The 26,487-nt window shown below is 43.1% G+C and overlaps 2 protein-coding genes and 1 long non-coding RNA gene across 4 annotated transcripts in view; 2 read left to right on the top strand and 1 right to left on the bottom strand.

Annotated features, from left to right (window-relative positions):
• The window catches only part of LOC148685609 (uncharacterized), a 28,043-nt gene extending 15,070 nt beyond the window's left edge, over positions 1–12,973 (top strand). The window contains exon 3 of the long non-coding RNA XR_015949977.1: positions 12,485–12,973. This is a non-coding gene — a long non-coding RNA (uncharacterized LOC148685609). The remainder of the gene's footprint in view (positions 1–12,484) is intronic.
• Positions 1–25,624, bottom strand: part of REEP3 (receptor accessory protein 3) — a 32,948-nt gene extending 7,324 nt beyond the window's left edge. Inside the window, exons 1-5 of one of the 2 annotated variants that reach the window (XM_035137858.3) lie at positions 25,481–25,624; positions 12,456–12,528; positions 4,076–4,152; positions 3,652–3,772; positions 3,363–3,476 (exon numbers count right to left, since the gene is read on the bottom strand). In XM_035137858.3, coding sequence (XP_034993749.1) covers positions 3,363–3,476; positions 3,652–3,772; positions 4,076–4,152; positions 12,456–12,528; positions 25,481–25,512 — 417 coding nt within the window. In that variant the 5' untranslated portion in view covers positions 25,513–25,624. Of the gene's footprint in view, positions 1–3,362; positions 3,477–3,651; positions 3,773–4,075; positions 4,153–12,455; positions 12,529–13,127; positions 13,178–25,480 lie in introns of those variants that run through there. The other variant, XM_088669507.1, reaches the window with a different exon arrangement.
• Positions 25,625–25,651: 27 nt separating this feature from the next.
• Positions 25,652–26,487, top strand: part of JMJD1C (jumonji domain containing 1C) — a 115,434-nt gene continuing 114,598 nt past the window's right edge. Inside the window, exon 1 of the mRNA XM_088669506.1 lies at positions 25,652–25,825. The gene's annotated coding sequence lies outside the window, so the exon portion shown is untranslated. The remainder of the gene's footprint in view (positions 25,826–26,487) is intronic.

The raw sequence follows: 26,487 nt of genomic DNA, 5'->3' as shown, positions 1-26,487 counted from the left end.
CCAAAGTGACAGAGTGTACTAGCAAGACAATGCAGAAAACCAGCAGTTAAAATGTTAAGTAGAAAGCAGGCAGAAACACAGTATTCAGTGTTTTGCAGTACGTACCACATGTATTTGCCCAGATAGTCAGCACAGTGGTACCTCCGGTTGCGGACAGGATCCGTTCCAGACGTTACATCCTGAAGGAGGTTACATCCTGAAGGATATGTATCCAGAGGTACCACTGTATTGGCTGTGCAAAGAGTCCCCTGTCATGTAACTACTTTGTAGATACAGAACACATGAAAGCACTTCATACACAACACTTAATTTATGGAATTGATTGCCATAATATGCAGTTATAGCTACTAGCTTAATGACTTTAAAATAGAGATTAAACAAAATCACGAAAAATTGGTCTATCAATGGATACTGGCTACCATAGCTAAATGGAGCCTCAATGTTCAGAGGCATTATACTAAACGTGAGGTGCTGGGATGTACAAGTTGCTGTTGCTTTCATGAATTGCTTGTGGGATTCCTGGAAGCATTTGGCTTGTTACTGTTAGAAACAGCATTCTCGACTAAAAGCATTTCCCTCCATCTTAAGTGTAGTCAGGACTATTTCAAATACCCAACCCAGATTACTCATTTTTGTGAAATTCTATTTAGCATCTGGATCACAATTTCTATATGAATGAGCCCCAATCTTCTATTTTAAAAAGTGTTATAATTATTAATTTATTATTTAAAGAATGCAGATTGTGAATTTCCTTGCTGTAAAACTTGCATGTGCTATATTAAGACGTTCTGCCCATGTTAATTAATTCACTAATAGGACTAGCATCCTTTCAAGGACATTTGGGAGATATTTGGTTTAACAAAGGGTTGCAGTTATGGCTGACAAAGTAGCTGTACACCATTCATTTTCTTGTTTTCAGCTGTCAACACATTAGTAGTAACATCCTTAGAGGTTGCATGATATATAATAGCCTATTTAAACATAGATCTGAAACACGATATAAATGGTCAGAACGTCTCATACAAATCTTTGTCCTCGAGCAAAAAGCTACAAATTGGCAGTAACCAAAGGCCATTATGATCCTCCGTACATAAACAAGCAGAGGAATCATCTCAGAACAATAAATTATGTATTTGGAAATATAATGGTCTTCATTAAACAGCTACGGTAGTTCTCAGGATAAGAGTAAATAGACAAAGCATGGCCAAATATAAAATACTATGTATGAAAGTGAAGTGAGAAGCTGCTTTGGCTGCATACCATCAGGAGTTTGCAGCGTTTGGAGAAGAAACCTTGAGAATAGTAGGTACAGCAAAAATGGAAGCCATAAAAAAGCCAAATAGGACAAAAGCTGAACATTATGACCCTACATTATTGTTTTCTTTCAATAAATTGAGCTCCAAGGTTCAGGAAAATCCTGCCTTGATCAAGACTCAAGAGAGGAAGGTTAGGTCTCATGTCTCAGCCTTAGGAAATCCTGGATGTGTGGTTTCTCTGCGTTTGTAAAAACACAGTGGTCACATCAAACCAGGCTACTGCCAATTCAGAAAGAATGGATGAGGTAGACATATGGTAACACTAAGCCATAGTTTAAAATAAAAAAGAGCCACAGCAAGTCATGCGGTCACATGCTCTCTCCCTGGTGCAGATGCAAGAGTGAGTGCACATATGCCAAAGACAGGCATGATTTGATCAACCGAGGCCTTAAGGAGTCAAACAATTTCCCCTAAGAATGGCAAATTCTGCATATCCTTGCCGACTAGTAATGATTCCTCCTCAGAATCTCCTCTAGTATCAATTAAAGCAATAGCTATTTCCTGAATAAAATGGCCGTGTGCAGAATTTGAATAGTTGTTTACCAAGAATATCTGACAACCAGTTCAAACATTATCCTGCTGCCTAAACACAACACACAGATTATGGCTGTTTGAAAGCTTTTCACTTGGCAGCACTCCATGAGGAGTGGTAACAATCTCAGTTATTCTTAGCACATCAAACCCAAAAGCATGGGCCACTGAACTGCTGTACAGACATTGCCACTCATATGCAAAGTTTTAGACCAGAAATGGGGTACATGTAGCCTTCCAGATACTGCTGCACTACAACTCCCATCATCCCTGATCACTGGCTATACTTGCTAAGTCTGATGGGGAGTTTTAGTTCAGAAACCTCAGGTAGGTCAAAGGTTTCCCACTCTTGATCTAAGGCTATGTTCAGTGTCCTGCTGCCAGCTGAAGTTGAGTAAGGCCTTTGAGGCTGCAGTGTTAATTTTATAAAATACTCTCCCTAGGGTTTCAACAACTGATCCTTCTGGCACCAGGTTCACCTGCCTTTTAAAGGAAGGATTTCAGCCTGACTGCTCTGACATATCCATGTCTTGCTGCAAGCTGGTGTTTCCTGTTCTACTGATTTGATTTTGTTTCTCTTGTAATATCTTGAGGAAAGTGAAACAGAAGGGCAGGGGATTTGCTCTGAAGATACCTCTTTAAAGTTAGCCGGATCGGCAAGTTGACAAGCAGGGGCACTGTTAGCTTTAAGTATATTTTTAAGCATTTCCACTACCTTTTTGTTTCCATTGACTGCTGGTGAAACTGTCTACAAAGGATTGCTACAAGTATTAGGAAGGTTACACTTCTACTAGTTGCAGTTATAATTTCCTAGAAATATGAAAGACAAGGAGAAAAGAGGAAGCTACCCTTCACTAATGCATGGAAATTTACTGCAGGCAATGTCCATCTTGTTCAACCTATCTTGTCCCATTTATTCTAAGCACATCCTTGATTGGAGGTGTATAGATTCTCCTTTTATATTGCTATAGTTACAAATGTTGACTTCATTAGTGTCCATTAGCTACATGCCTGAATTACAGGAAAAGCTGAGAAGCTTATTACTTAGACACGTCACAGAAAATCAGGAGCACCTTTTGAGTCCAAGAGCAGCAGCCCAATTAAATTAATGTTTTCTAATATCACACAACTCTAAGCAAGAACAGTTACGGTTCAAGTTCATGTAGTGAATTAATATTTATTCTAAAAGGTAAAGAGAATTCAGTGGGGATTCATATTAATTTGCCAATTCATATGTACTGTAGCACTGCTTCATGCTTTAATTTCCATGAACAATTACCTCAACTTGATTGAAGGAAAACAGCAGAAAGAAGCCAGAAATCCTATGGAGTGTGATTACCAGCAAGAAAAGGCAACAAGAGAGAAAGAAAGGGTCATCTTCACTATTTTTTTTAAAAAAATTATAATATAGCTAGTGTTTAAGAGAGGAGATACTTTTAGAACATGCAGTTAGAAAAAAGTTATCCAACTTAATACGCAATGTATTTTTATACTGAATGGTTAAGTAATATTTACCTTTACAGCTGCGGTCACTGCGGCAGTAGCAGCTAAATTTAAGCCTTGTTTACCAAAGTTAACCATTGTTTCATAACCACGTTCTTTGGCTTGCACAATATATTCATCAATCTCCTAAGGGGAAAAACAGGCAAACAGTGTGGACATTAATCTGATTAGACATAACATTCTCAGTGTTAAATACAAAGTACTAATGCAAGTTTCTCCTCCCCACCCCACCCCTATTGCATTTTTTTATATATATTATGGAATAAATTATTTTAAAACCACAAACAGGGCAATGTCTCACCCTTTCTCTTGAAGAAAGAAGAGGATGAAGAAACTTCCTATATATTAAACTTGCCCCTCTAGTATATGGAGAGAGCAACCAAATAACAAATGCAATCTTCAGCTCGTAGTACAATGGAAACCTGCAAAACAAATCAGAATTCAAAATTGGGTTCTGTTTTTTAGAAACAGGTACATTCCTTCCAGAGCAGAAAGCTCTGGATGATATTGAATAATAACACATTTTAAACAAAAGCTTTTTTTGGCTTTACTTTAATTATCTATAATCCTTAATATAGTTTTACATACCGGTATTATTGCTATTTTATAGCTCTACCTTTTTCAGAACTAGCATAGGATAATTCGGATAAGGAGTATGTGGCACTATATACTACAATATGTCAAAACACAACTGTAATTGTATTATGCTCTGAACCCAAACATACCAAGATATCATGAGGTCCGTTATTGTTTCAGTAACACTATAAAGAGCAAACACAATCCAGTACATCATCCACCGCACCTGAAAAGGAAAGATGTGACAACTATTTTAATTTCCACTACATCAGTGACAGGAGCACAGGATACACATTTTGCAATGATTTAAACTATGCTTACTTGCTGCTTGTATTCATATGTTTTAGAAAGATGGGAACCATAGGTAGAAGACAGCAGCTGAAAGAGTCAGAACCTTTCTGATAAACAGCCCTTTTACTCTAGCTTAAATCAAAGCAGCTCTGATAGCCTGACCAACTTCTGCTAGAAAATGAACAAAACATCCTATTTGGAATAAGCAGCTATTGTTTCACTACCATGAGTTAAATCACTAACCATGAGTTAAACAAGGAGAAAATACCTGCCATCCCATCACTTTCCTTAAAATGGGGACTCATGCTTGCAAACCACCCCACCCCATTCTTCAAAAAAGATAACCTAGCCTTTAATGCGGACAAAAGCAGAAAAGTAGCACCACTGAGAATCTTCTAAATATAATTCTTACCAGTTAAGCAAGCTGCAGAAAGTGATACATATCCATTTAAGCTAGTATTGGCAGTAGCAGTACACAGTACAGGATAGATGGGTAGATAGATATCTCCACCAAAATAAAATTTTATATCAAATTAATTTTGTGAGAGTGCTGATAATTTTGTGTTAGTGTCAGATGGAACCCTACTCATTTTGTATAACAGGACTGTTGCTGAGCCGATAGCTATAATATAACCTATGACAATCTATACAGTCCCAACAGTTCCATCCTTTAGCTAGCTACCAGATCATTGCAAAGATTACAGTGGTTTAGCTGGGTCCCATTGCCTGTGTTCAGTTTCAGACCTCCAGCATCCTAAACAGAGGCTCATCAGAGCTACCCCTCGTTCCAGTGGGTGGGCTTATAATTTATGAGCAAAATATCCACTTCTGCTGGCATGCTCCACTCACTGAATGATACTGTGTTCCAATCCAGTTCAGAAGTTCATTATCTTGCTTTAATAAGACACAGAAACACAAGTACCTGCCTTACACCAATCCAAATCATTGTTCCACCACTGACCCACTGACTCTATAACTGGCCGTGGCTTTCCATAGTTTCAGGTGCAAGTCTTTCCTAGCTCTACCTACGACTTAACATGCTCTCCTATGAAGCTATAGCCCTTCTCCAAATAAGTCTGTGGCCTGTGCATACAATGCCTTTGCATGAGCTGTGATTGAACCACATTCTCTAACCAGTTTCCCATTTCACCCATTTACTGATTCTGGAACAAGACAGACTCTTTAAAACAGTTTTAAACCATTGTTTTAAGATTTTGACTTGTTCTGAACTTGGTAGGCATGGTCTCCCTGTTCTAAAGAAAGGTGAAAGTGTTAGAGACTTCCTTATTTAAATCACAGCTCATGAAAAGGATGTGTGTAGGGGTGTATCTTGTTCAAATCTCAACCTAAGTGAATATACAGTGAAGGGGGGGGAGTATTTGATCCCCTGCTAAATTTGCCTGTTTACCTGTCTTTTGCCCATTTACTTGTCTTTTGTACAGGTACTGTAACGAGCTGGGGTTACAGGTAAGACCCCTCCCTTACAGCAGGTGCTTCTAATCTCAGCTCTTTACATACAAGTGAAGATACCAGGTAGCCTGACATCTGGCTGGATGATAGGGGATCAAATACTTATTTCACTCATTATAATGCACATCAATCTCTGACTTTTGTCTTCTGGGTTTCTGGGGTTTTTCCTGTTGTTAGTCTGTCTCTCACAGCTACAATAAACCTACCATTAAAATTATGGACTGGTCATTTCTTTGTCAGAGGGCAAACGGGCAAATTTAGCAGGCGATCAAATACTTTTTTCCATCACTGTACAGTATAGTCATCCAAACATGATCAGTAAGTGGACTAGACAAAAGATGAATGCAGAAGCACAGACTGGATGAAATGCCAGAAAGTGTTCCTTAAAATGTGCTTTTAAAGAGAGCGCAAATTCTCAAAGCATGTGATGGGCAAGAAAAGCGTCTGTAGTCACTATTTTTGCTGCTTGAAAAATGAACTGCAGTATTAAGTCCAAGGATTTATTCCCATAGGATATTTTAATCTGTCTCTTTTACATTTCCTACACACATTTATGTCATACTTGATAATTTAGAGCAGTTACCAGAAGGGATCTATTGCTAACTACGCTATACAAACCACTACAAATATAGCCAGATGCCATTTCCCCGTTAAAACAAAGAAATATATACGGTAAATAAGTACTGGATTTCAATTTATAATAAAAGTTATGCTCTAGTTGTTTAAAAAGCAATTCTCCAAGTCAGGTTGTGAGAATATTCTACAAAGTTATCCTGCTTCCAAATGCATGAAGTAGAATTTTTTGGAGCAAAACATTTTTCTCTGGCTCATTAGCCTGACACTTCTAACCCCAGTTCTCCACAAGGCAGACTATATCAAAATGCCACCATACTAAAATACAAAAAATTGAAACAGACACAGCACTACTGAATTTTAAAAAAGAAAAAAACCAATTTTCAGAGCTAAACTAAAAAAAAAGCTTTTGTAAAACTACAAGTTGTAATTTACATAGTAGATCAATTAATTACCGTACTTTTCTGTGGGGTTTTTTTAAACTAGAAAATAATGTTAAAAGGGGGGAGTCTTTTATACGGGGGCAATCTCCCCCCATTTTCTTAATTTTGAGTCCCCAAAAGTAAAGGGCGTCTTATACACAGTGGCATGTAATACACGGAAAAATGTGGTATATCTTTAGCCAATTAACTAGCGGGGGGAGGGGATTTTAATAAGCAAGGACATGTTTTTATTTGTGATATGTAAACTTAATCATCCAATTGAGCAATTATATACATATTATTAATCAACTAAGAGTTATTTAGATGGCTGACAGCCTTACATAATAAATTCTAAAATTGCACCATTGGAACTCATAGATGTATTTTCCCTTGTAGCAAACTTTGCTCACTTTATTTTTTTGAAATTCCTCAGGTTCAGACAGATTTCTTAGCATTAGACTGAACAGAGCACCAGTCATGTGATCATATCCTAAGCTTAATTCCCAAAGGAATTAGAGGGTATTTTAAGCACGAGTGAACAGAGTTAAATTAGTGTACATGCCAGCTGAAGTTACTACACTGATGGGCTGTCTTCATCTGAAAAAAACTGACCTTCATGTGAACTTCCATAGACTGAGCAGAATGCTTTAATGCAGAGGAAATGGGGAAGAATAGCAGAGGAAATAGGGGGAAATGGCTTAGCTCTAAAACTTAAGGGTAATTCACTGGCATGTTAATCATCCTAGTGCAGTGTTAGAAACCGAGGTATGAAAGCTATGAGCTAAATGGCACCTCAATGGGGATTTGTGGAAGAGAGTCTGTTTTAAACTAAGAGACATGCTTCCTTAGAGAACTCGTTTAATAATTCAGTATTTCAAGCAGTGCCTGCTTGGGGCAATTACGAACTCAACATCCTGGATGACAGGCTTGCTAATTCAGTCTCGAGGAACTAAAGTTCACCTGGCAAGTTAAAGCAATAATTCAGTTTCACATGCGGAAGGTTTAGCAGGCCCCATCTCATTAGCCATGCTCATACAATCATATTATATAGCAAGATGGGGAACCTCCAGATGTTGCTGGGAACTAACTTCCATCAACCCCAACCAGCATGGCCAATGGCCAGCGGTGACCGGAGCTATAGTCAAACAACATCTGGATGGCTAAAGTTTCACCATCCCCAATATACAGATACTAGTTCAAATAACGGCAATGTACAGTATTTACACAGTGTTGAAACAGGGAACCATGGTGAAGTGCTTCCAAATAAAAAACTGGCTTATATTCCTGGCTTGTTTGGAAGCATTGTGGTGAAAATAATGTTTGTACTGAATCCTGGGGTGTTTTTGCTACCCATGAAAAGGAAGACTATAGAAGCAGGAAAGGGGTTATATGTGGTTGAACTCCATTCATGCATATCCGTGAATATTAAGTGAACAATAAAAACTTAGTAAGACATCCTATTAAGACCAAAGCGTATGCTTGCCTTGTCTCCTAAATTCCTGTCTAATCTGTATATAGATTGTGTTGGTTGAAGTTCTACTAGTAATTAACAGGTGATAAATCTTTCATTTTTTAAAAATAGTTTGTGCTTGCCTTTTGAGAATTTGAACCACAGTAAAGTTGTAGGGGAAATCTCAATTGCAAAGCAGGGAAGCATTTTAATTAATTTTTCAAGCAAGAATATACAACTTGTACAAAATGTTGTTTTAAACTTTAAAAAACACTTTGTGTGGGTCACAAGAATCAAAGACCTTTAATCTTCCTAGATTGGAGAAGATTTGTCAGCTCTCTGCTATCTCGGATAAGGCTGTCAAAGTGTTTATTCCCTTGTAAGACAACATCCAAGGGATGAAAAAAGCACCTCCAGAATAGTTCCTGTGTAATCTCACCTTCAAGGACATACAATCTGCACTAAATTTGTCAAAGTTTAATGTTTTGTGAAGGCTGTGTGGAGAAAACTTGTTCTCAACATGATTCAACCAAGGTGATAACAATTCTGGCTCCCTTGTTTTGAAGGAGAGCTTCAGATGCCCATTTCTCAAACTGGAAGGGGGGGTTGTTCCTGGAGAGGAATAGACTGCTGCATTGAAAAAGACATACGAACAAGCCCACCCCCCCCCCAAAAAAAACAGAATCTAAAAAGAAAACACCACTAGAGGCAGAAGATCACAGATTCCAACTCATTTGACTACATAACGACAGTCTCATAAAACTGGACATAATACAACTTAAGAAACTGCATATTTGTAGGCTTCCAATTTCAGTCAAGGCACACACTGGAAATACTTGCATCATTGCCTTCCACTTCAAGTTTGAACTGGTTGTAACAGAACAGATTCTAATCTTATTTTTTTCTTAAGCAGGAGACATGAAAAAGTTTCTGCTTAAGTAGGTGAACAAAGATCTATTTCATTAAGTTCAACTAAGGCTGCAATCCTACACACTTTTCTCTAAGAGTAAGCCTGAATTCAGCGGTCCTTACTTTTGAGCAGAAATGTAATGGATAGTTTTGCACTATAGAAGTTTGAGTCTTACTTCCACTGACTGTATAGTGCACCTATTCAAAACTCCAAATCTTGGATGGTCTTCCTCTCCCCGCAGATGGGAGAGTGAAAGAGGAAGACACACGACTCTATGGGTCAGTGCACAATGTAATAATACAGTGGTACCTCGGGTTAAAGACACTTTGGGTTACAGACGCTTCGGGTTACAAACTCCACTAACCAGGAAGTGGTTGCTCCAGATTAATAATTTTGCCCCAGGATAAGAACAGAAATCGCGTGCCAGCGGCGCAGTGGCAACAGGAGACCCCATTAGTGAAAGCACGCCTCACACCAGAGGTTAAGAACAGATCTCTGGAACGAATTAAGTTCTTAACCCGAGGTACCACTGTATGCAGCATAGCTCTCAGCCTTCCTAAGGTGGGTTGGCTTCACAGGAAAAGGATACCCTATACCATGGGTGTCAAACACAAGGCCCGGGGGCCAAATCCGGCCCGCCAGACCTCGTCATGTGGCCCGCCGAGCGCCCCAGCCAGCGGGACCCAGCAGCGGGACCTTGCTGCTGAAGCGCCGCGCCAACAAACAGCTGGGGCCTGGGGGGGGGTAGAAAGGCGGGCGGAGCAGCGCTGCGTGGAGCGCCCCGAGCCACAGCAGGAGAAGGAGGAGGCAGCTTGCTGGGTCAGCGCCCTGCAGCGCCGCACGGAGAGTCCCGAGCCTCTGCGATGCAGCAGTGCTCTGTAGCACTTTGAATCCTCCTCCTCCTGCCACGGCTCGGCGCCTGGAAACGGCTGCTGCTGCAGCAGCAGCACAGACAAAGCACCCAGCAGCGCTGTGTGGAGGAGGAGGAGGATTCAAAGTGCTACAGAGCACTGCTGCGTTGCAGAGGCTCGGGACTCTCCGTATGGCGCTGCTGGGCACCGACCCGGCAAGCCGCCTCCTCCTCCTCCTCCTCTTGCCTCACCTCCTCCTCCTCCTGCCGCGGCTCAGCCTCATGAACGTGAGCTCAGCAGCGGCTCAGCCTCATGAACGTGCAACTCTGAGGCTTTACGCACGTCTCCTAAAACGGACACCCGCTGCCTCACGCTGCACGGGAAATGCTTTTTGCCCCTGGGTCCCTTCGCGCTCTTTTCTGGCGCTGAATCAAGGCGACGACCCCCCCTTCCCTTTCTTCCTTCCTCTCTCTCGTTCTTATTCTTTCTTTCCCTCTCCTTCCTTCCTTCTTTATCTCTGTCTTCTCTCCCTCTTTCTTTTTCTTTACTTCTTTATTCCCTTCCTTCTTTCCTACTCTTCTTTCTCTCGCCTCTTTCCTTCCTCTCTCCCTCCTGCTCCCTCTTTTCTTTCTTTCTTTCTTCCTTCCTTTCTTCCTTCCGTCCTTCCCATCTTTCTTCCTCTCCTCAGAAACATAGGATGCTGCTTTATACTTCTGGCCCTTAAATCCTGGAACCAGGAGAGCAGCTCCAGTGAGTCAACCTCAGCCAGTCCCTTTGGTGAAGGGTGGTGGCTCACTGGCAGAACATCTGTCCTGCATGCAGAAGGACCCCAGCATCTCCAGGTACCAGTAGCTCTGCAAAGCTCCTGCATGAAACCCTAGCGAGCCTCCACCACCCAGTGCAGTTACCAAAAATCATTTTTCAATAAATTGTACAATAATTGTACATTTGAATATCTACTTGCCATTATTCTGACTATGTTTCTGCTTTCAGAGCTAGTTATTACTTACATTATTACAAAAAAACAGTAATAATTGAATGCAGTGACAATAATTTATGATAATAAAGAGTGGACACATAGTCCTACAGATACAACTGGCCCTTTGAGGGTGACCAAACTGCTGATGCGGCCCCCGATGAATTTGAGTTTGACACCCCTGCCCTATACCATAATTAAGGTTGTTGTTGCTTAGTTGTGTCCGACCCATGGACCAGAGCACTCCAGGAGGTAGGCAGAGGGAAATGTGCATCAAATTAGGGAACAGCTGCAGCCAAATTTAAGAAGGGAGTCAGTGTTAAATCTACACTGACTCACTCAAGTATGAATTAGGATCACAAGATGTTATAATACATTATTGTCTGCTGTTCACAAACTTGTGCAGTAGCAGTATATGAGATGGAGTGGAACCACTCACTCAGTATCAGTGTTGCTGCTGATTACATCAATGGGGCTGGGATATGAAGGCAAAAAGATTGGGACCATGCAGATGACTGTTGTCATCAATCCAGCACTTCTGCTGGTGCAACTGCTCAGTCGCTGTCTCACTGCTGTCATGTCCCACCCAGCGTTAGAAACTGAGATATGAAAGCTAGGAGCTAAATGGAGCTTAAACCTAGGTTGTGGGCACCGCAATGGAGTGTCTAGACATACTTTTTTATTTTTTACAACAAAAATACAATGCTGAAAATGAATGAACTGCAGCTAAAACCTTATGTTCATTTTTCACATGGTCTAGTCCTCATCTGAAGACTGCAAAAATAAATAATAATAATAATAATAATAATAATTTATTTATATCCCGCCCATCTGGCTGGGTTTCCCCAGCCACTCCGGGCAGCTTCCAACAGAACATTAAAATACAATAATCTATTAAACATTAAAAGCTTCCCTAAACAGGGCTGCCTTCAGATGTCTTCTAAAAGTCTGGTAGTTTTTCTCTTTGACATCTGGTGAGAGGGCGTTCCACCAGGTGCCACTACCAAGAAGGCCCTCTGCCTGGTTCCCTGTAGCTTGGCTTCTCACAGCGAGGGAACCGCCAGAAGGCCCTCTGAGATGGACCTCAAGTGTCCGGGCGGAACGATGGGGGTATAGACACTCGTTCAGGTGTACTGGACTGAGGCCGTTTAGGGCTTTAAAGGTCATATTGAACATATTGAATTGTGCTCGGAAATGTACTGGGAAACGTACGAAGCCATACTCTCCCTGCCCGCCCCTCTAATATTCTTATGAGGATCCCTTTTCCAGTCTTCAGAGAGTGGCTGGAAGTGGGGAGGCAGAAAAAGGTCCTCCTTTCCTTCCAGCAGTAGCAGCTTTAATCTGAAATTTTAGGTGCGGTACTGTGCTCCAAGCTCAGAAACTGCTTGCATTAATGAAATTCCCTGTCACAAAATGCGCCTAGAACAATGGGAGTTTCAATGCTGGTCCCAGCCCCATTCAAGTAAGCAGCAGCATCACCAAACATACCACTACTGAACTTGAGACTGTATGACTTTTGATGAAGCTGTGTTGTATCACACCACAAATGCAACTCAGTAATGCAAAAATAGTGCAACAAAACTTACGTATTCCTTTACGTTTTTTGTCTTCACAGCTTTGTATGAATAATATGCAGGATACAGCATTCCAAAAACCAGCCTGTTGAAAAAAAAATAAAGTATTTGGGTATGACAAGAAGGGCACAGTAAATAAGCAATGAATCTATAATATTGCGTGAGAAAGAAAAAGAGATAAACTGGTTTTTCCAGTAACTTCAAAAGCAAACTTTGACAACACAAGATAACCTAATGAACAACTGCTTCAGCAACAGGACTATCCCATCTGAAATCTATATGAAGTTTATTTCAGTGCCAACTTGTGAACCAATCTTAACAAAAGTTCCAACATAATCCTGTCTATGGTCTCTGTATATTGTATTGTAATGGCCTCTGTAATTCGCCCTTCTTAATATGAAATACTATACTTCCCAAGTATTATTTCTTCGGTCAAAAAATTAGTTGATTGGGGATTGTCTTTGATGCATATCTTTAAGATTGGCTGCTTTGATTAAGAAGGAAGTATTTAAAATTCAGTCATATACACATTTCTTGTTCTGCATAGTGAGTTTATTTTTTAAAAAAACACCTGAAAATATTGGCAAACATGATTTAATCTATTAGACTTTTAATACAGATGACCCCATTACACAATCTGCAGTAAGACTTGCATATTTGCCATTCCTACAGAAGCACACTTACATTTGGATTTTAATATATGAAATAGAAAAGAACATTCAGCATGCAATCTACCGTAGTTCATGTTCTGAGTCTCCAAAACAGGGGATCCATCTCCCTAGTAAGGTTATGTTAGTGTGTGCACTTCACCAGAACAGTCAGGCTTTAGGAATCACTTTCTTTCAATGAGGAAGCTGTTTTTCTAAACTCAAATAGCTAGACACTGTTTAATACTTGGTTGCCATGGAAGTCTGGCGAAACATGCTTTAAATCACCAGATGGCTGTTCTTTATACAAAGCAGGTACTGGCAGCACTCCAGTTCTTTCAAGTATTTCCTACGGCATCCATGTCTGTAGAGAACAGGTCTATAGCAAATGTATGCAATAGTTCACCAGAGGTAGATTTCACATTATGAAATATATGCACTATCCATTTACATTCTTCCCAAACATGTTCTGACAACTGTCCCCACCCACACTAGACACTCAGGTAAGTTCAAGGATCCCATACACCTTACATCAGGGGTCCCCAGACTTACCGGCGTTTGGGCCGGTTCCCACCACGCCGATCGCGCGGCGGGCCGGCGGGCGGGGGAGTGCGCGCCTGTGCGGGTCGGCGGGCGGGGGAGTGCGCGCCCGTGCGCATGCGCACGGGTGCTTACTGGCGCGGCGCCGTGCTTTCAGGGTCGGAAAAGCGCCGAAAATCCGTTGTGCGCATGCGCGTAGGCCTCCCCCGACCCGGAAGTGCACCAGAAATGACTTCTTCCGGGTCGGGAGAGGCCCATACGCATGCGCAGAAAGGATTTTCGGCGCTTTTTTCCCAACCCGGAAGAGCGCTGCCGCGCTGCGCGCCGCGAGAGCGGGCGGTGGCGGGGGTCGTCGCGGGCCGGATTGGCAGGCTAATTGGGCCGCATCCGGCCCCCGGGCCGTAGTCTGGGGACCCCTGCCTTACATCAATACAGCAGTTTGCCACATGAAGAGAATAAATAAAATTCAACACACAACAAGGTTCGCTTCTGGTAAACCAGGACCAACTAGGACTTTTAAGATTAATACTGGGCTCCTTTAGAAGAAAATGCCATGTTCTTGATGCATTGGCTAGCATTTTTTTTTTTAAAAAAAAATCACCTTTGTGATTATGGCAATTATAGAGGTGTATTATCCCCACCCAACATGCATATCATGAGAGAGGACTAATTCAGTAGGAGTGGCAACACATTAAGATATGTTAACTACTCATCTTCTAATCAACAATTAAATATGCACTTTACCAAAGATCAATATAGATGTCTTCCAAGATACTGAAAAGCATAAGGTAACATTCAAAGTTAGAAAAAGCAGGAAAATGGACTTTCATTCTTTAAAAGGAAGGATGAGAAACCCCCATCAGCCCTAGGCAGCATGGCTAGGTGAGGGGTGGTGTGACTTTGAGTCCAGCAACATTTGAGGGGCCACAAGCCCCCTACACCTGTTTTACAGTAACGTTCCAGTTACAAAATAGTTTCAAAAATCAGACACGAATAATCTCAGCTCGCAATCCTACCAAATAAAAATTACAATCAATTACTTCAGTTTGTGGGGGCCAATTGATTAACACTAACGCTAAATGCATAACCTACGGTGTCCACTGTTACATTGGAGGCAGAGATTAGACTTACTGACAGTGATCCTGGGATTTGAATCAGGAATCTCAGGAGCCAGGGCAGTGACCTAGCTTAGTGAACTACCTGGGATTGATTGAATGCAGGCCCTCAGATGCTCTCCAAGCACAAAATGGAATGGTGTATAACAGGGGTCCCCAGACTTACCGGCGTTTGGGCCGGTTCCCACCACGCCGATCGCGCGGCGGGCCGGCGGGCGGGGGAGTGCGCGCCTGTGCGGGTCGGCGGGCGGGGGAGTGCGCGCCCGTGCGCATGCGCACGGGTGCTTACTGGCGCGGCGCCGTGCTTTCAGGGGCGGAAAAGCGCCGAAAATCCGTTGTGCGCATGCGCGTAGGCCTCCCCCGACCCGGAAGTGCACCAGAAATGACTTCTTCCGGGTCGGGAGAGGCCCATACGCATGCGCAGAAAGGATTTTCGGCGCTTTTTTCCCAACCCGGAAGAGCGCTGCCGCGCTGCGCGCCGCGAGAGCGGGCGGTGGCGGGGGTCGTCGCGGGCCGGATTGGCAGGCTAATTGGGCCGCATCCGGCCCCCGGGCCGTAGTCTGGGGACCCCTGGTGTATAATGTCAGCCCTGGTTAAGCAGTTTATACATACTAGGGTCATTTGCACTCTGCTCTTCCCTAGTAAGAGCACATAGGCCTTGAATCAGATACAGCCTCTCAGCCCTGACCTGGCTCTGACATTTACTGCTGATTACTGGTTGAGATTTGTTTACCTGCATTAGTCATGTGCATTTCCTTCTTAAGAGCTAATTCAACAGAACAAAAGCACAGGGTCAATGGTTTAGGAATCAGCTGGGAATGATAAACAGAGAACAGGATGCTACTTATTAACAAAGTGGTCACCAAACCATCAGTATGATTCAGCTATCAACATAAAAACTTCTGTAGGACTAATGAATTATTAAAGCACAGAACTGATAAAATTTGATTTGGAACACTTTGCCCAGTTTCAGTAACCCATTTCCGAACATTTAGGATACAGTGGTGCCTCGCACGATGAAATTAATTCGTGCCGCGAGTCGCTTCGTCTAGCGAGTCACCAAAAACATTGCAAGACGCTTTCGTCTAGCAAAGTTTTTCATTGTGCGAGGCATTCATCTTGCAAGGTGCCACTGTACTGCTATTTCTATTGCCATTTACATTGGGAATAGATCATAGCTTTCCCCAGGACCTAGAAATGGGACACTTAGGGCAAAGCCTATTAGTTTTCCAGACTGAAACATTATTTGCTATTTTATTCTTTTTAAGTCTTCAAGAGCTATAGTGGTCTTCCAAAATGTTACCGATTACATCAGTTGCAGGAATTCGTCGTCATCATCATCAAGTGTTTGCCACATTGCTTCAATTGCACCACAACTGTTCATAATGGATAAATTGATCCAATGTGGCAACACTGGCAAAAAATCAACTTTTTGCGGAGTCGATAAGCATTATAAGATACAGATGTTAAGACAAAAAGAATAGTGAGCAACTACCATAAGCAAAGTTGAAAATAGTTGTTTCCAGTCTTACTACGGTATTTCACAACATTCATCTCTATCCCACTACCTAGGGGGATATGCAGAAGAATGAATAATGAGGTGATTGTGAAGGGTTCAAGTACACCAAGCTCTACTTCCCCAAAAAACCTGGGTCCATAAAAATTTTTTGCATAGTCTGGGTCATCCATAAAACTTAAGGTTATTGCAAAAGTGGAACCACATATGTAAAGAACCGAACAAGTTACCGTATATACTGGCGTATTAGACGGCTTTTGAACCCAGGAAATTTTTTTCAAAAGTTGGGGGCCCGTCTTATACGCCGGGTCCAAGAATCTGCAGTCACCGCATACGGTGGGGGGAGCTCAAAAACGGCCGCATCCCCACTGTATGCAGTGACCATATGAACGCAAAGAAGCGCGCTCGGGAGGGGGCTGCTCCCCGCCAGGGAGAATGGCTCCCTCATGGCTTTGTGACCTGGATCAGCGCAGAGATACAGTTTTGTGTATTTCATTGGTGTCAAGCTGCTGCCTCTTCTCTTTTTGTCAGCGCAAAGCAAAGGGATCTCTCCGTCTCTCGCTCTCTCCGCTCTCTCTTTCACTGCTGCTCAGCGTCTTTCGCTGGCTGTGTGAGCCTCCGATGTCTCTGCCCCTCTATCGCTATCCTCTCTATGGTTTCTTTCCCCCCTTTTGTCTCTGCCTCCCTCTCCCTCTCCCTGGCTTCTATTCCCCTTTTGCTCACTGAGCCAGCCTCGTTGTCTCTCTCTCCGCTCTCTCTTTCACTGCTGCTCAGCGTCTTTCGCTGGCTGTGTGAGCCTCCGATGTCTCTGCCCCTCTATCGCTATCCTCTCTATGGTTTCTTTTGCTCGATGTCTCTGCCTCCCTCTCCCTCTCCCCCTCCCTCCTTTTGATCGATGTCTCTGCTTCTCTATCTCTCCTTTCGCTGGCTTCTTTCCCCCTCTCAATAACTAAGCAAGCAAGCAAACAAACAAACCACCATTTCCCCGGCTGCAGACTTGAGTGCTGGAGAAGACAGCCTCCCCTCCCCTCCCCGCCAAAAAAGGGCTGGAGTACATCCCAAATTCTATATTTTAACTTGAAAAGTAAGGGGTCGTCTTATACGCCCAGTCGCCTTATACGCCAGCATATACGGTATATCCTTCTCCCTAAGAAATGTCTAGATCTGAAGTCAAGTTTTTCAGAAATATTTTTTACTGCTGGCCTTGGTACGAGCATCATCCTCCAAATCAGGAAATAACACTTCTGTTGGTTGCATGAAGTTGCCAACTTCCTTTTGAGGATAAGCATAGAATGTGAAGTAATACTGAGCCTTCCTATTTTGACAGCTTCTCAAGGAGATGGACCTTGATTTACATATGGAGAGACCATCTCCAAATCATCTGGAAGAGAGACAAGTTCTCAAAGAGTATGGAAATAGCCTCTGATATAGAAAAGGCTAAGGACGCAGGTGGCGCTGTGGGTTGAACCACAGAGCCTAGGGCTTGCCGATCAGAAGGTCGGCGGTTCGAATCCCCGTGACAGGGTGAGCTCCCATTGCTCGGTCCCTGCTCCTGCCAACCTAGCAGTTCGAAAGCACGTCAAAGTGCAAATAGATAAATAGATACCACTCCAGCGGGAAGGTAAACGGCGTTTCCATGCACTGCTCTGGTTGGCCAGAAGCAGCTTAGTCATGCTGGCCACATGACCAGTAAAGTGAGATGAGCGCCGCAACCCCAGAGTCGTCCGCAACTGGTCAGGGCTCACTTTACCTTTAAGAACACATCAAAAATCATAGGAAAAATCTCTACAGCTAATTGTGAGAAAGGACACAGATCTCTCTTTAAAAAGCAGTGATCACATCAAAACCTTTATCCATCCATAATGCCACTTTGTTACAGTACATTTTTGACTTGCGTTCAACAAAATCACTGGATGTTTTGCAGACCCCTATGACAAAATAAAACACAAGGTTTTTCCTTGTGTCACAGCCTTTCCCCCAGCAGTTTAGAAAATACTATCTTGTGCATGTTGGAGCTTATACCGTGTTTCCCCTATTTTAATATGTAGTCATAAAGTAAGCCATAGCAGGGTTTTTTTTACAATTGCAAGAAATAAGACGTACCCAGTAAGTAAGCCATGTTGCCACTATTGTCCCTGTTGCAAGCGAACCAGCGAGAGGCGCAGGGAAAAAAAGGCGCCTCTTGCCGGAGTTCTGTCCCGCCTGTTCCTGGTGTGTGGGGAGACCAAAGGGGAGAGGCGCAAAAGAAAAAGACGCCTCTTCCTGTTCCTGACGCGTGGGAGAAGCAAACCAGCGAGAGGTGCGGGGGGGGGGAGGCGCCTCTTGCAGCCTGCTTCTGGCGTGCAGGGAGCCAGAGAGCGAGAGGTGGTGGGGAACAACTCCTCTCGCCCGAATCCTGCCAGAGATCAGGGGTCCTGCCGCCACCGCGGGCTCAGAGACTTGCCCGACGAAGACAATTGAGGGAGAGAGAAGCACTGTTGCGCGCAAGGAGATAAATACAGGTACGGTAAGAAGGAACCCGTTGGGAACTTGGCACTTTTGAAGCTTCTCTCCTTCCTTCCCTCCCTCCTCCCGTTTATTAGCTTTGCCCCAAGGATCGCCTCCCTCCTCCTCCTTGCCCAGCCACTGCTGTTTGTTGGCTGGAGGTGGGAGGATTTTTAAAAATCTGCTGAATAAATGTAGATTGCTGTATGTTCCAGAAGAAGACGACTTAATTATAATTGAATAAATGTATATTGCTGTACCGTACCATACTGACGTAATAAAAATAAGACACCCCCCCCCAAATAAGACACCCTGTGGTGGCTTCTTTTTAAGGAAGAAATTATAAGACGGTGTCTTAAAATAGGGGAAACACGGTAGGTCTGATTTTTTATTCCCAATATTTGCATTCCGGTTTTAAACAGCAACTCTTCTCAGAGTATTTGAAGAGCACAGAAAAGACAGATTTGTGATTGTACATGCAGTGTTCTCTGCCTGGCACTCATGAACAATTGTCTGACAAGCAGCCAAAACTGTTATCTAAGGACACCACCAACAAAGTGCAATTGTAAACAACTTTCTAGCCAAAAAGATACATATTGGGCTCCAAATATTTAGAAAAACTATTGTTCCCGATTACTCTATGGTACTCTTTGCCACTCTAATAGTGATACTATGTCTCCCAATAATAGTTACACGTAAACATATTTAACTTATACGTATTCAGCTTTATGTGCATGGCAAAATAAATAAAAAGAGGGCAGGGTTCTGGGAAAAATGACTTTGACAATCCCATCTGCCATTAAACCCAGTGGGTTTTGACTATACACAATTTTGACTTTTGGCGCAATCTCCAGAACCTAACCCCGTAACTGGGAAGGCACAGTTTTTCACCATTCCTTTGAGTCGTGTTTCAATTTACATAGTGAAGAATCAATTAATCTTTAGAACTCTTCCTCGTGGTTAATGGAAGAGCATTCTCTCTATAGCTCATGAAGCAGAAGTAGCATTTTTGTACAAATCTACTATCAAAGTGCCGTACTGTCGATCTCAATTTATCACATATATTAGATAAGGATGACCACCAATACTTGGTCTTCTTTTATGACTTTATGAAAGCAGGCATTGTCAGGACTATGTCCAAAGACTTCATAGCCCTTACAGCTTCAGAGCAAAAATAAATAAATATTGCAAACATGGTTGACATGAGCCACAGCTCAGCAGCATGTTTAACAAAAAAAAAGGGGGGGGAAGAAGAATTCTAAGCAAGGGACAAATGCCAACCAGTTTCACTGGCTGGAACAGAACTAGCATCACTCTGCACAGCAGAATCCTTCAGCAGCAATTCTGCAGATAACTGTGGGACGGATGTTACACTCATGTGCAGTGATGCCCACTATTTCCTATCAGAACAGAATAAATGACAGGCATCTTACATCATAGGACAAATATCCCATCAGCCCAGTGCTTCTACTTCTTCCTCTCAGTAGCGGTTTGCTAGCATGTCTTGTTGCCAATAATTCTAGTCACAGCATCCCTTGAAATTCCTAGTCCACAGTCATTGCTTATCTATAGCAAAATAAAAAAAGTCCTTCCAGTAGCACCTTAGAGACCAACTACAGTAAGTTTGTCATTGGTATGAGCTTTCGTCATTCACCTACAAAGTCCTGGAATATTTTTCATGGTTCAGTGGCATGATTTGCCTTGGCAAAAACAGATGGGTTTACTTTTAAAACATATATAAATACTGAAGACAGATTTTAAAGGACAACTTCCCTCTAAGGAATTACCTACTTGGATTTCCATTTTAAAAATCTAGCTGCTCTCTGAATGCTGCTTTTGTTTCAGTTCTTAGTGCTACAAAATGCACATTATACAAACATGCTAGCAGTTCACATTAAACAGAGAAGCAAAAAGATTTTTTAAATGTGAGGGCTATTTTAAAACATGCATTCTTTAAACAGCATTTTAGAAAGCTGGATCCACATGAGTGCATTTTTGTACTGGAAATACCCTTTTGCTACCAATGAAAACTTCTTTAAAACATTACACCATTTGAAATACAGAACTCATAGATGTATCTTTAATCCAACCCACCTGCAATTCTCTAAATGTCACCAACTCCGCCACTTAAAATTAAAGAACATACAAAGATCCTTCTGGTTATTAATTACACAGCCTCTCTGTTGCTAATTTTACCGGCTCCTCCTTTTACACCTTCATTACATACTTCTACCCGCAAGCAGGCTTCCAAAAAAAAATCTACTTTGCCACATCCTCTGGGCAAGTTAAGAGTCAGCCAGTCTTCCTTCCAACTTTGAAGATGCAAAGGTCAGTGGGGATTGCCTGGGTAGTTACACTACAGTGGTACCTTGGTTTATGAACACAATTGGTTCCGGAAATCTGTTCATAAACTGAAGCGTTCATAAACTGAAGCGAACTTTCCCATTGAAAGTAATGGAAAGTGGATTAATCTGTTCCAGACGGTCCGCGGAGTACTTAAACTGAAGCGTTCATAAACTGAAGCGAACTTTCCCATTGAAAGTAATGGAAAGTGGATTAATCCGTTCCAGATGGGTTCGCGGAGTACTTAAACTGAAGCGTTCATAAACTGAAGCGAACTTTCCCATTGAAAGTAATGGAAAGTGAATTAATCCGTTCCAGATGGGTCCGCGGCGTTCGTAAACCGAGGTGTTCATAAACCGAGGTTCCACTGTATTCTTCACCATCTCCCCAGTTTCCAAGTTGGTTAGAATCATAGAGTTGAAAGGGACCACCAAGGGTCATCTGGTCCAACCCGCTGCTATGCAGGAATCCAAGCTGAGGCTTATTTGTCAACTGTGTGGCCAAGGCACCTTAAGAACCTAGGCCATGAAAGTTAACTCTTTTGGGAGTATGTAGACGTGTACTCAGGGTTGACATTGGAGTACTCTGGAGAATGAACACGTAATGAATCACCTAGCTGGTGAGATCAACATGACTCCTAGAGTGGAGATCAAAACTATCTCATTCAGAAGCCAGCAGTAACACATCTTGGACAAAGTTCCAGAAATGAGACAAGTCCACACACGCCTCTAAATATAAGGCAACAGGCACAACATGTGTGAAAATCCTGAGATTCTCCCAGACACTGCTAATATTTAGTTGCTGGGGTTTTGTTTTGTTTTTTTAAAAGAAAGCTTTCTTCGAACCACCATTCGTCCTAAAAAATGCATTTCATTGAAAGGCAAGGTTTTTTAATTTAAGATTTCATAAACGTTAACTTACTGACTGAACATCTTACTCAAAACTAATATTTAGTAAAAGGAGAGTCAAGTACTATTTATTGTGTGTTACTGCACAGACCTGCTAAAGCCCTAGCCAGTGCTACATGAATGCTACCTCCCAGCTGTAACCATTCACATTCATCAATATGCTCAAGGATAGACATATTTCCATGTGTTAATGTTCCCACTATTTGGCCATTGTCAGCCACAGAACAAAAACAATTCTCTTTGACACTGCCACCCCAAGGACCCTCCCTTTAAAAAAATTCTAACAACCATACCAGCAGCTACTGTTCTTTCCATTATCACAACCCATTCAACTGGGCCAACTGTTGCCACAAGTAATAGATCAGATTTCTACTCTTCCAGTTTCGTTTCCTAGACTGTGAAAGAAGCAGAGAAACCTCCTGCAGAAAAAAACAGACACACTTTTGCTATATCATCCTCAGGACTGTTGCTTCCATGGAAGCTTCTTGGAAGAAGAAAACTAAAAGGTCCATAGTGTGCGCCTGAACTAGCATGCAATTACTATTTAATTTCGTGTGTAAGCTCTTTAAGAATTCTTGGGTGGATGCCACCTGGAAGCTGGTGATGTGTCAGTTTTTAATTCATTAGTAAGCTTGAGAACATTGTCTCTTCTCACCAACATTAGCTTCACTTCCTCATTGGGTGGATTTCAACATCATGCTCATCTAATAATTCAATCTACCCCAAGATTCCACCCCCTACCTGTGCTGTTCAGGGGGATCTCCTGACTCCTCCCCACAATCAACTTGGGGAAGGGAAGGGGAAAGCCCTGTTGCTCAAGCAGACATCCTTGCACAGAGCTTATGGTGAAACGACTGATTAGGTGTATCCTGCCCATTTTGTTTACTTTTAGTGGAATGATGTTCTAATCTAATTTAATTTAATTAAGCATGCACTGTACATATATGGTATGGAACGTTATTAGGTTTTTGCTTCTATTGTGCTAAAATTTAAGAAGTTACAGGAACCACACAGACTAATCAGCAAAAAGGAATGGTTGTTCACCTTAGGCAAATGAATTGCTACTTCCATAATTAGTCACTACGGATGTGTAGATGGGAGGGTAATTTTTAATGTAGGCTTGCAAATTTGCTGTAACCTGCAAAGTTGTTGTACACATGCACCAACAGGAGACCAATATTAATGTTGAAAGACTGATTTAAAAGGAAACGTTCACAAGCTCTTGGCTAATGCATACCTTCAAAGCTGCGACTGCTGCCACCTTCAGTCCATATATAATTTAGTGGATATGATATGCCGTAGCACTGCCTGCTCAGAAACGTATCCATGAGATGACAGTTTCATGGTTGTCTGTGCAATTTCCACCTCATACCCATCATTACAGAATTCCAAATATCTGAAACATGCCTACTGGTTGACTACATGCATTTAAGAATATACATTTACTATTTAATTGCTTGCTCACATGGCAGAGACACTCAAAATGCCTGGTTTACATCACAATTTTATTCACTTCAAGTGTGGGCCTCATAAGGCCACATCACTTTGCCCTTTGAACTCGAAATGGGTTGTTTGGTGTTGTTGGGGCTAGAGTTCTCTGCAGCAAACAGAGAAACAGGGGCCTACTCTTTTCCAAATCATAACATGTGTATACTAATTTATATGGCTGACAAAAAAACCCTTTGGTTGTTTTTATACCACAATTTTAAAACAGTCCTCAGAATAAGAACAGGCACTGTTTTTTATATAAAAAAATCACACTGTATTTAGAAATAAATTATACAGGGGTTGCCACAAGATTGTCATTTGGGACTGGAACTACATTTACCAGATCACATTCTTATAGCTATGAGGACTACCACAAATTCTTGTTAAACTAGGTTATAATCACTACAGCATGCATTTAAAAGCCATTCTTTAATCATCTAAACATTGAAATTAATGGATTTCTCAGAAAAATATACCTTCTTTCAACACTTTGCCCAATGACCAAAAAAATGTTAATCTTTCAATAGGAATAGTACACAAACTTTTCAACTACTGCTCCCCCCCCCTCCAATGATGGCAAAGGTATTTATGATAAAAACACAAAATTGTGTATCCAAGGTCCAGCCAAACCAATCAAGTGGACATTTATCTATCTCCCAATTAGTTTCTAAATCGTATGAATTTAAGCAAACAGACAAGGTTGAAGACCTGGCACTGTTGGGTCATACTCATCAGTAGACCCACCAGTATTATCATACTAATAAAACCTTATTTTGTTAATAAAATTGGGTGGGGGGAGATCTACAAAAATATAAGGAGTTTCTCGTTTACAGAGTTTCATTGTACTATGTTTACAAATAAAACTTATGAGCCAGCAGTCACATAAAAGCTTGTTTAGAGTCATGGGCTAGGGCTCAGTCGCCAAACCGGTTTTCAATGACAGGGTGAAGCTCTAGACAACAAAGGTAGCTGTGGCCTCAAGCGTGCCTTTACTGTTTTTAGTGTGGTGTTTTAGTTGTGACCAGCTCTGGATTCTAGAGTGAACAGGAATCATAATCAGATTTTTTAAAAGATGGCCATTATATAATTTGAGTGCCACCAAATGACCACAATGATATACTGCATACACATATCCAGAGCTTAGGGGAAAGTCTAAAGCTAAACAGGCTGTGATCGCGCGCCCCCCCCTTCAAAACCTGGGAAATAAAAAACTGCCATGACTCCGCCCTGCTCCAGCGCATCTCCTCCTCTCCTTACACAATATCCCTTAGGAATAGGTTCAGTAGGTAGGGCACAATACGGTACTCTAAATGTCAGGGTCATGGGTTCGAGGTTCCTGCATTGCAGGGGGTTGGACTAGATGATCCTTGTGGTCCTTTCTTACTCTACAACTTTGTGAATCTATGATCGCACGTGAGGTAGGCAGCCTCTAAGCCAGGTATGGCCAAACTTGGCCCTCCAGCTGTTTTGGGCCTACAACTCCCATCATCCCTAGCTAACAGGGCCAGTGGTCAAGGATGATGGGAATTGTAGGCCCAAAACAGCGACACCTAGAGCCAAGCGGGCGGCTCCCTGTGACTTGAACTCGCAAAATCCCCGCGTTTTCCGCACCGAAGCCTGACGCTCTCAGGTGTACGCGGGAAGCCGCATATGTTAGGGGCGCACCTAAGAGCACGACGAGGCCCATAAGGATTGCTTTCCCTGCACCCTAAAATTGCCATGCGCTGGAGGGGGGAACCGGCGCTTTTGCGGAAAGGCCCACTTCGCTCCACCCCAGGAATAAAAGCAGCAGGAAGTCCCAGAGGGCACTTCTATCACCCCCGCTGTGCGCGCAAGCGCAGTAGTACCGCATTCCTCTCTTCCTCCGGCCCCCACAAGCCTCAGCGGCGAGAGAGGCAGGAGCGAATATGCCTCCCCCCTCCCGCGCAAGTCCGAGGGAAAGTCCGTTGGTACCGGTTCCTCTTGAGGCCCCGCTTCCCTTACCCTCTCCACTTACACAACGACTCGGGAGATGATACACGACACCATGTTGGCGCCCTGGTTCCGTGGGCGCCGCTTCTACCTTTAACCGTCAGTCCGTCCAGCCAGCCGAGGAACTACCTATCGTCCCGGCTTGTGACTTTCCGCCGAGCCGGGCACCGAATGGCCCAGGCCACTTCGCCCGACAAACACAGCCTAAGCCCCGCCCTCCTCCCGCCTTGGGCATCACAATAGGCGCGGAGGCCGCGCCTCCCCATAAACGGATTGGCTCGCGCCGCCCAGCCTCATTCGTCCGCCGCCTGCCGTCGAGCTGGGCTGCAGCGCGCATGCGGCGCGCCTCTGGACGGCGAGGAGCGGATAGGTATGTAAGGAGCCGCAGCTATGCGCCGGCGCAGTCTTTTTCTTCCCCCCCCCCCCCTTTGCTGTCTGTGTGGTGGCTTGTAATATAGGCTGTGCTAAACCCCTTTCCCGTAGGGTCGCATGCGGAGTTATTTATTGCTTTTTGGAGAGGGGTGGGGGAGCCGAGTTAGTTTGCCGCGGCGTCTCGTGCACCTTAAAAAAAAAGACTTCCCAAATGTTTATCTTGCCATTAAGCATCCGATGGATGCGCCGCAACAAATGCAGCAGCCTTTCAGGTGCCACAACACAAGGCCCCGGGTGGCTTCTGCTCGTGGTTCGTTGCTTTGCCACGTTCGCGCACCTTCCTCCATGTCGCTGCTCTTGGAGCGGCCTCTGTGGATAATCTGCGCGATGGATCCGTGTCGCTAAGGCCGGAGAAAGCGGCGCCTTCGTTTCCGCACGAGGCTCCTTTCTCCTGGAGGTTGTTTTCTTCTCCCAGCCGCGTCAGCGTTTCCACCCCACCCCACCAAACTGCGGGGAGGAGGCAGCCGATCTTCTTGGGTGCGGCTGGAGAGGTGAAATTGGAAAACGAGGAAGTCTTGGGAAATGCCGCTTTTGCACACATTAAGCGCTGCACGGTGTTGGCCTTGTTTGCTCATCTTGCGCCGAACCCTTTTCCCCACT

The sequence above is a fragment of the Zootoca vivipara genome, chromosome 5 (genome assembly GCF_965207765.1).
Source record: "Zootoca vivipara chromosome 5, rZooViv2.hap1.1, whole genome shotgun sequence".
Lineage (NCBI taxonomy): Eukaryota > Metazoa > Chordata > Lepidosauria > Squamata > Lacertidae > Zootoca > Zootoca vivipara.
The sequence above is the reverse complement of the archived record's forward strand: the minus strand, read 5'-3'. Positions and strand labels throughout refer to the sequence as shown.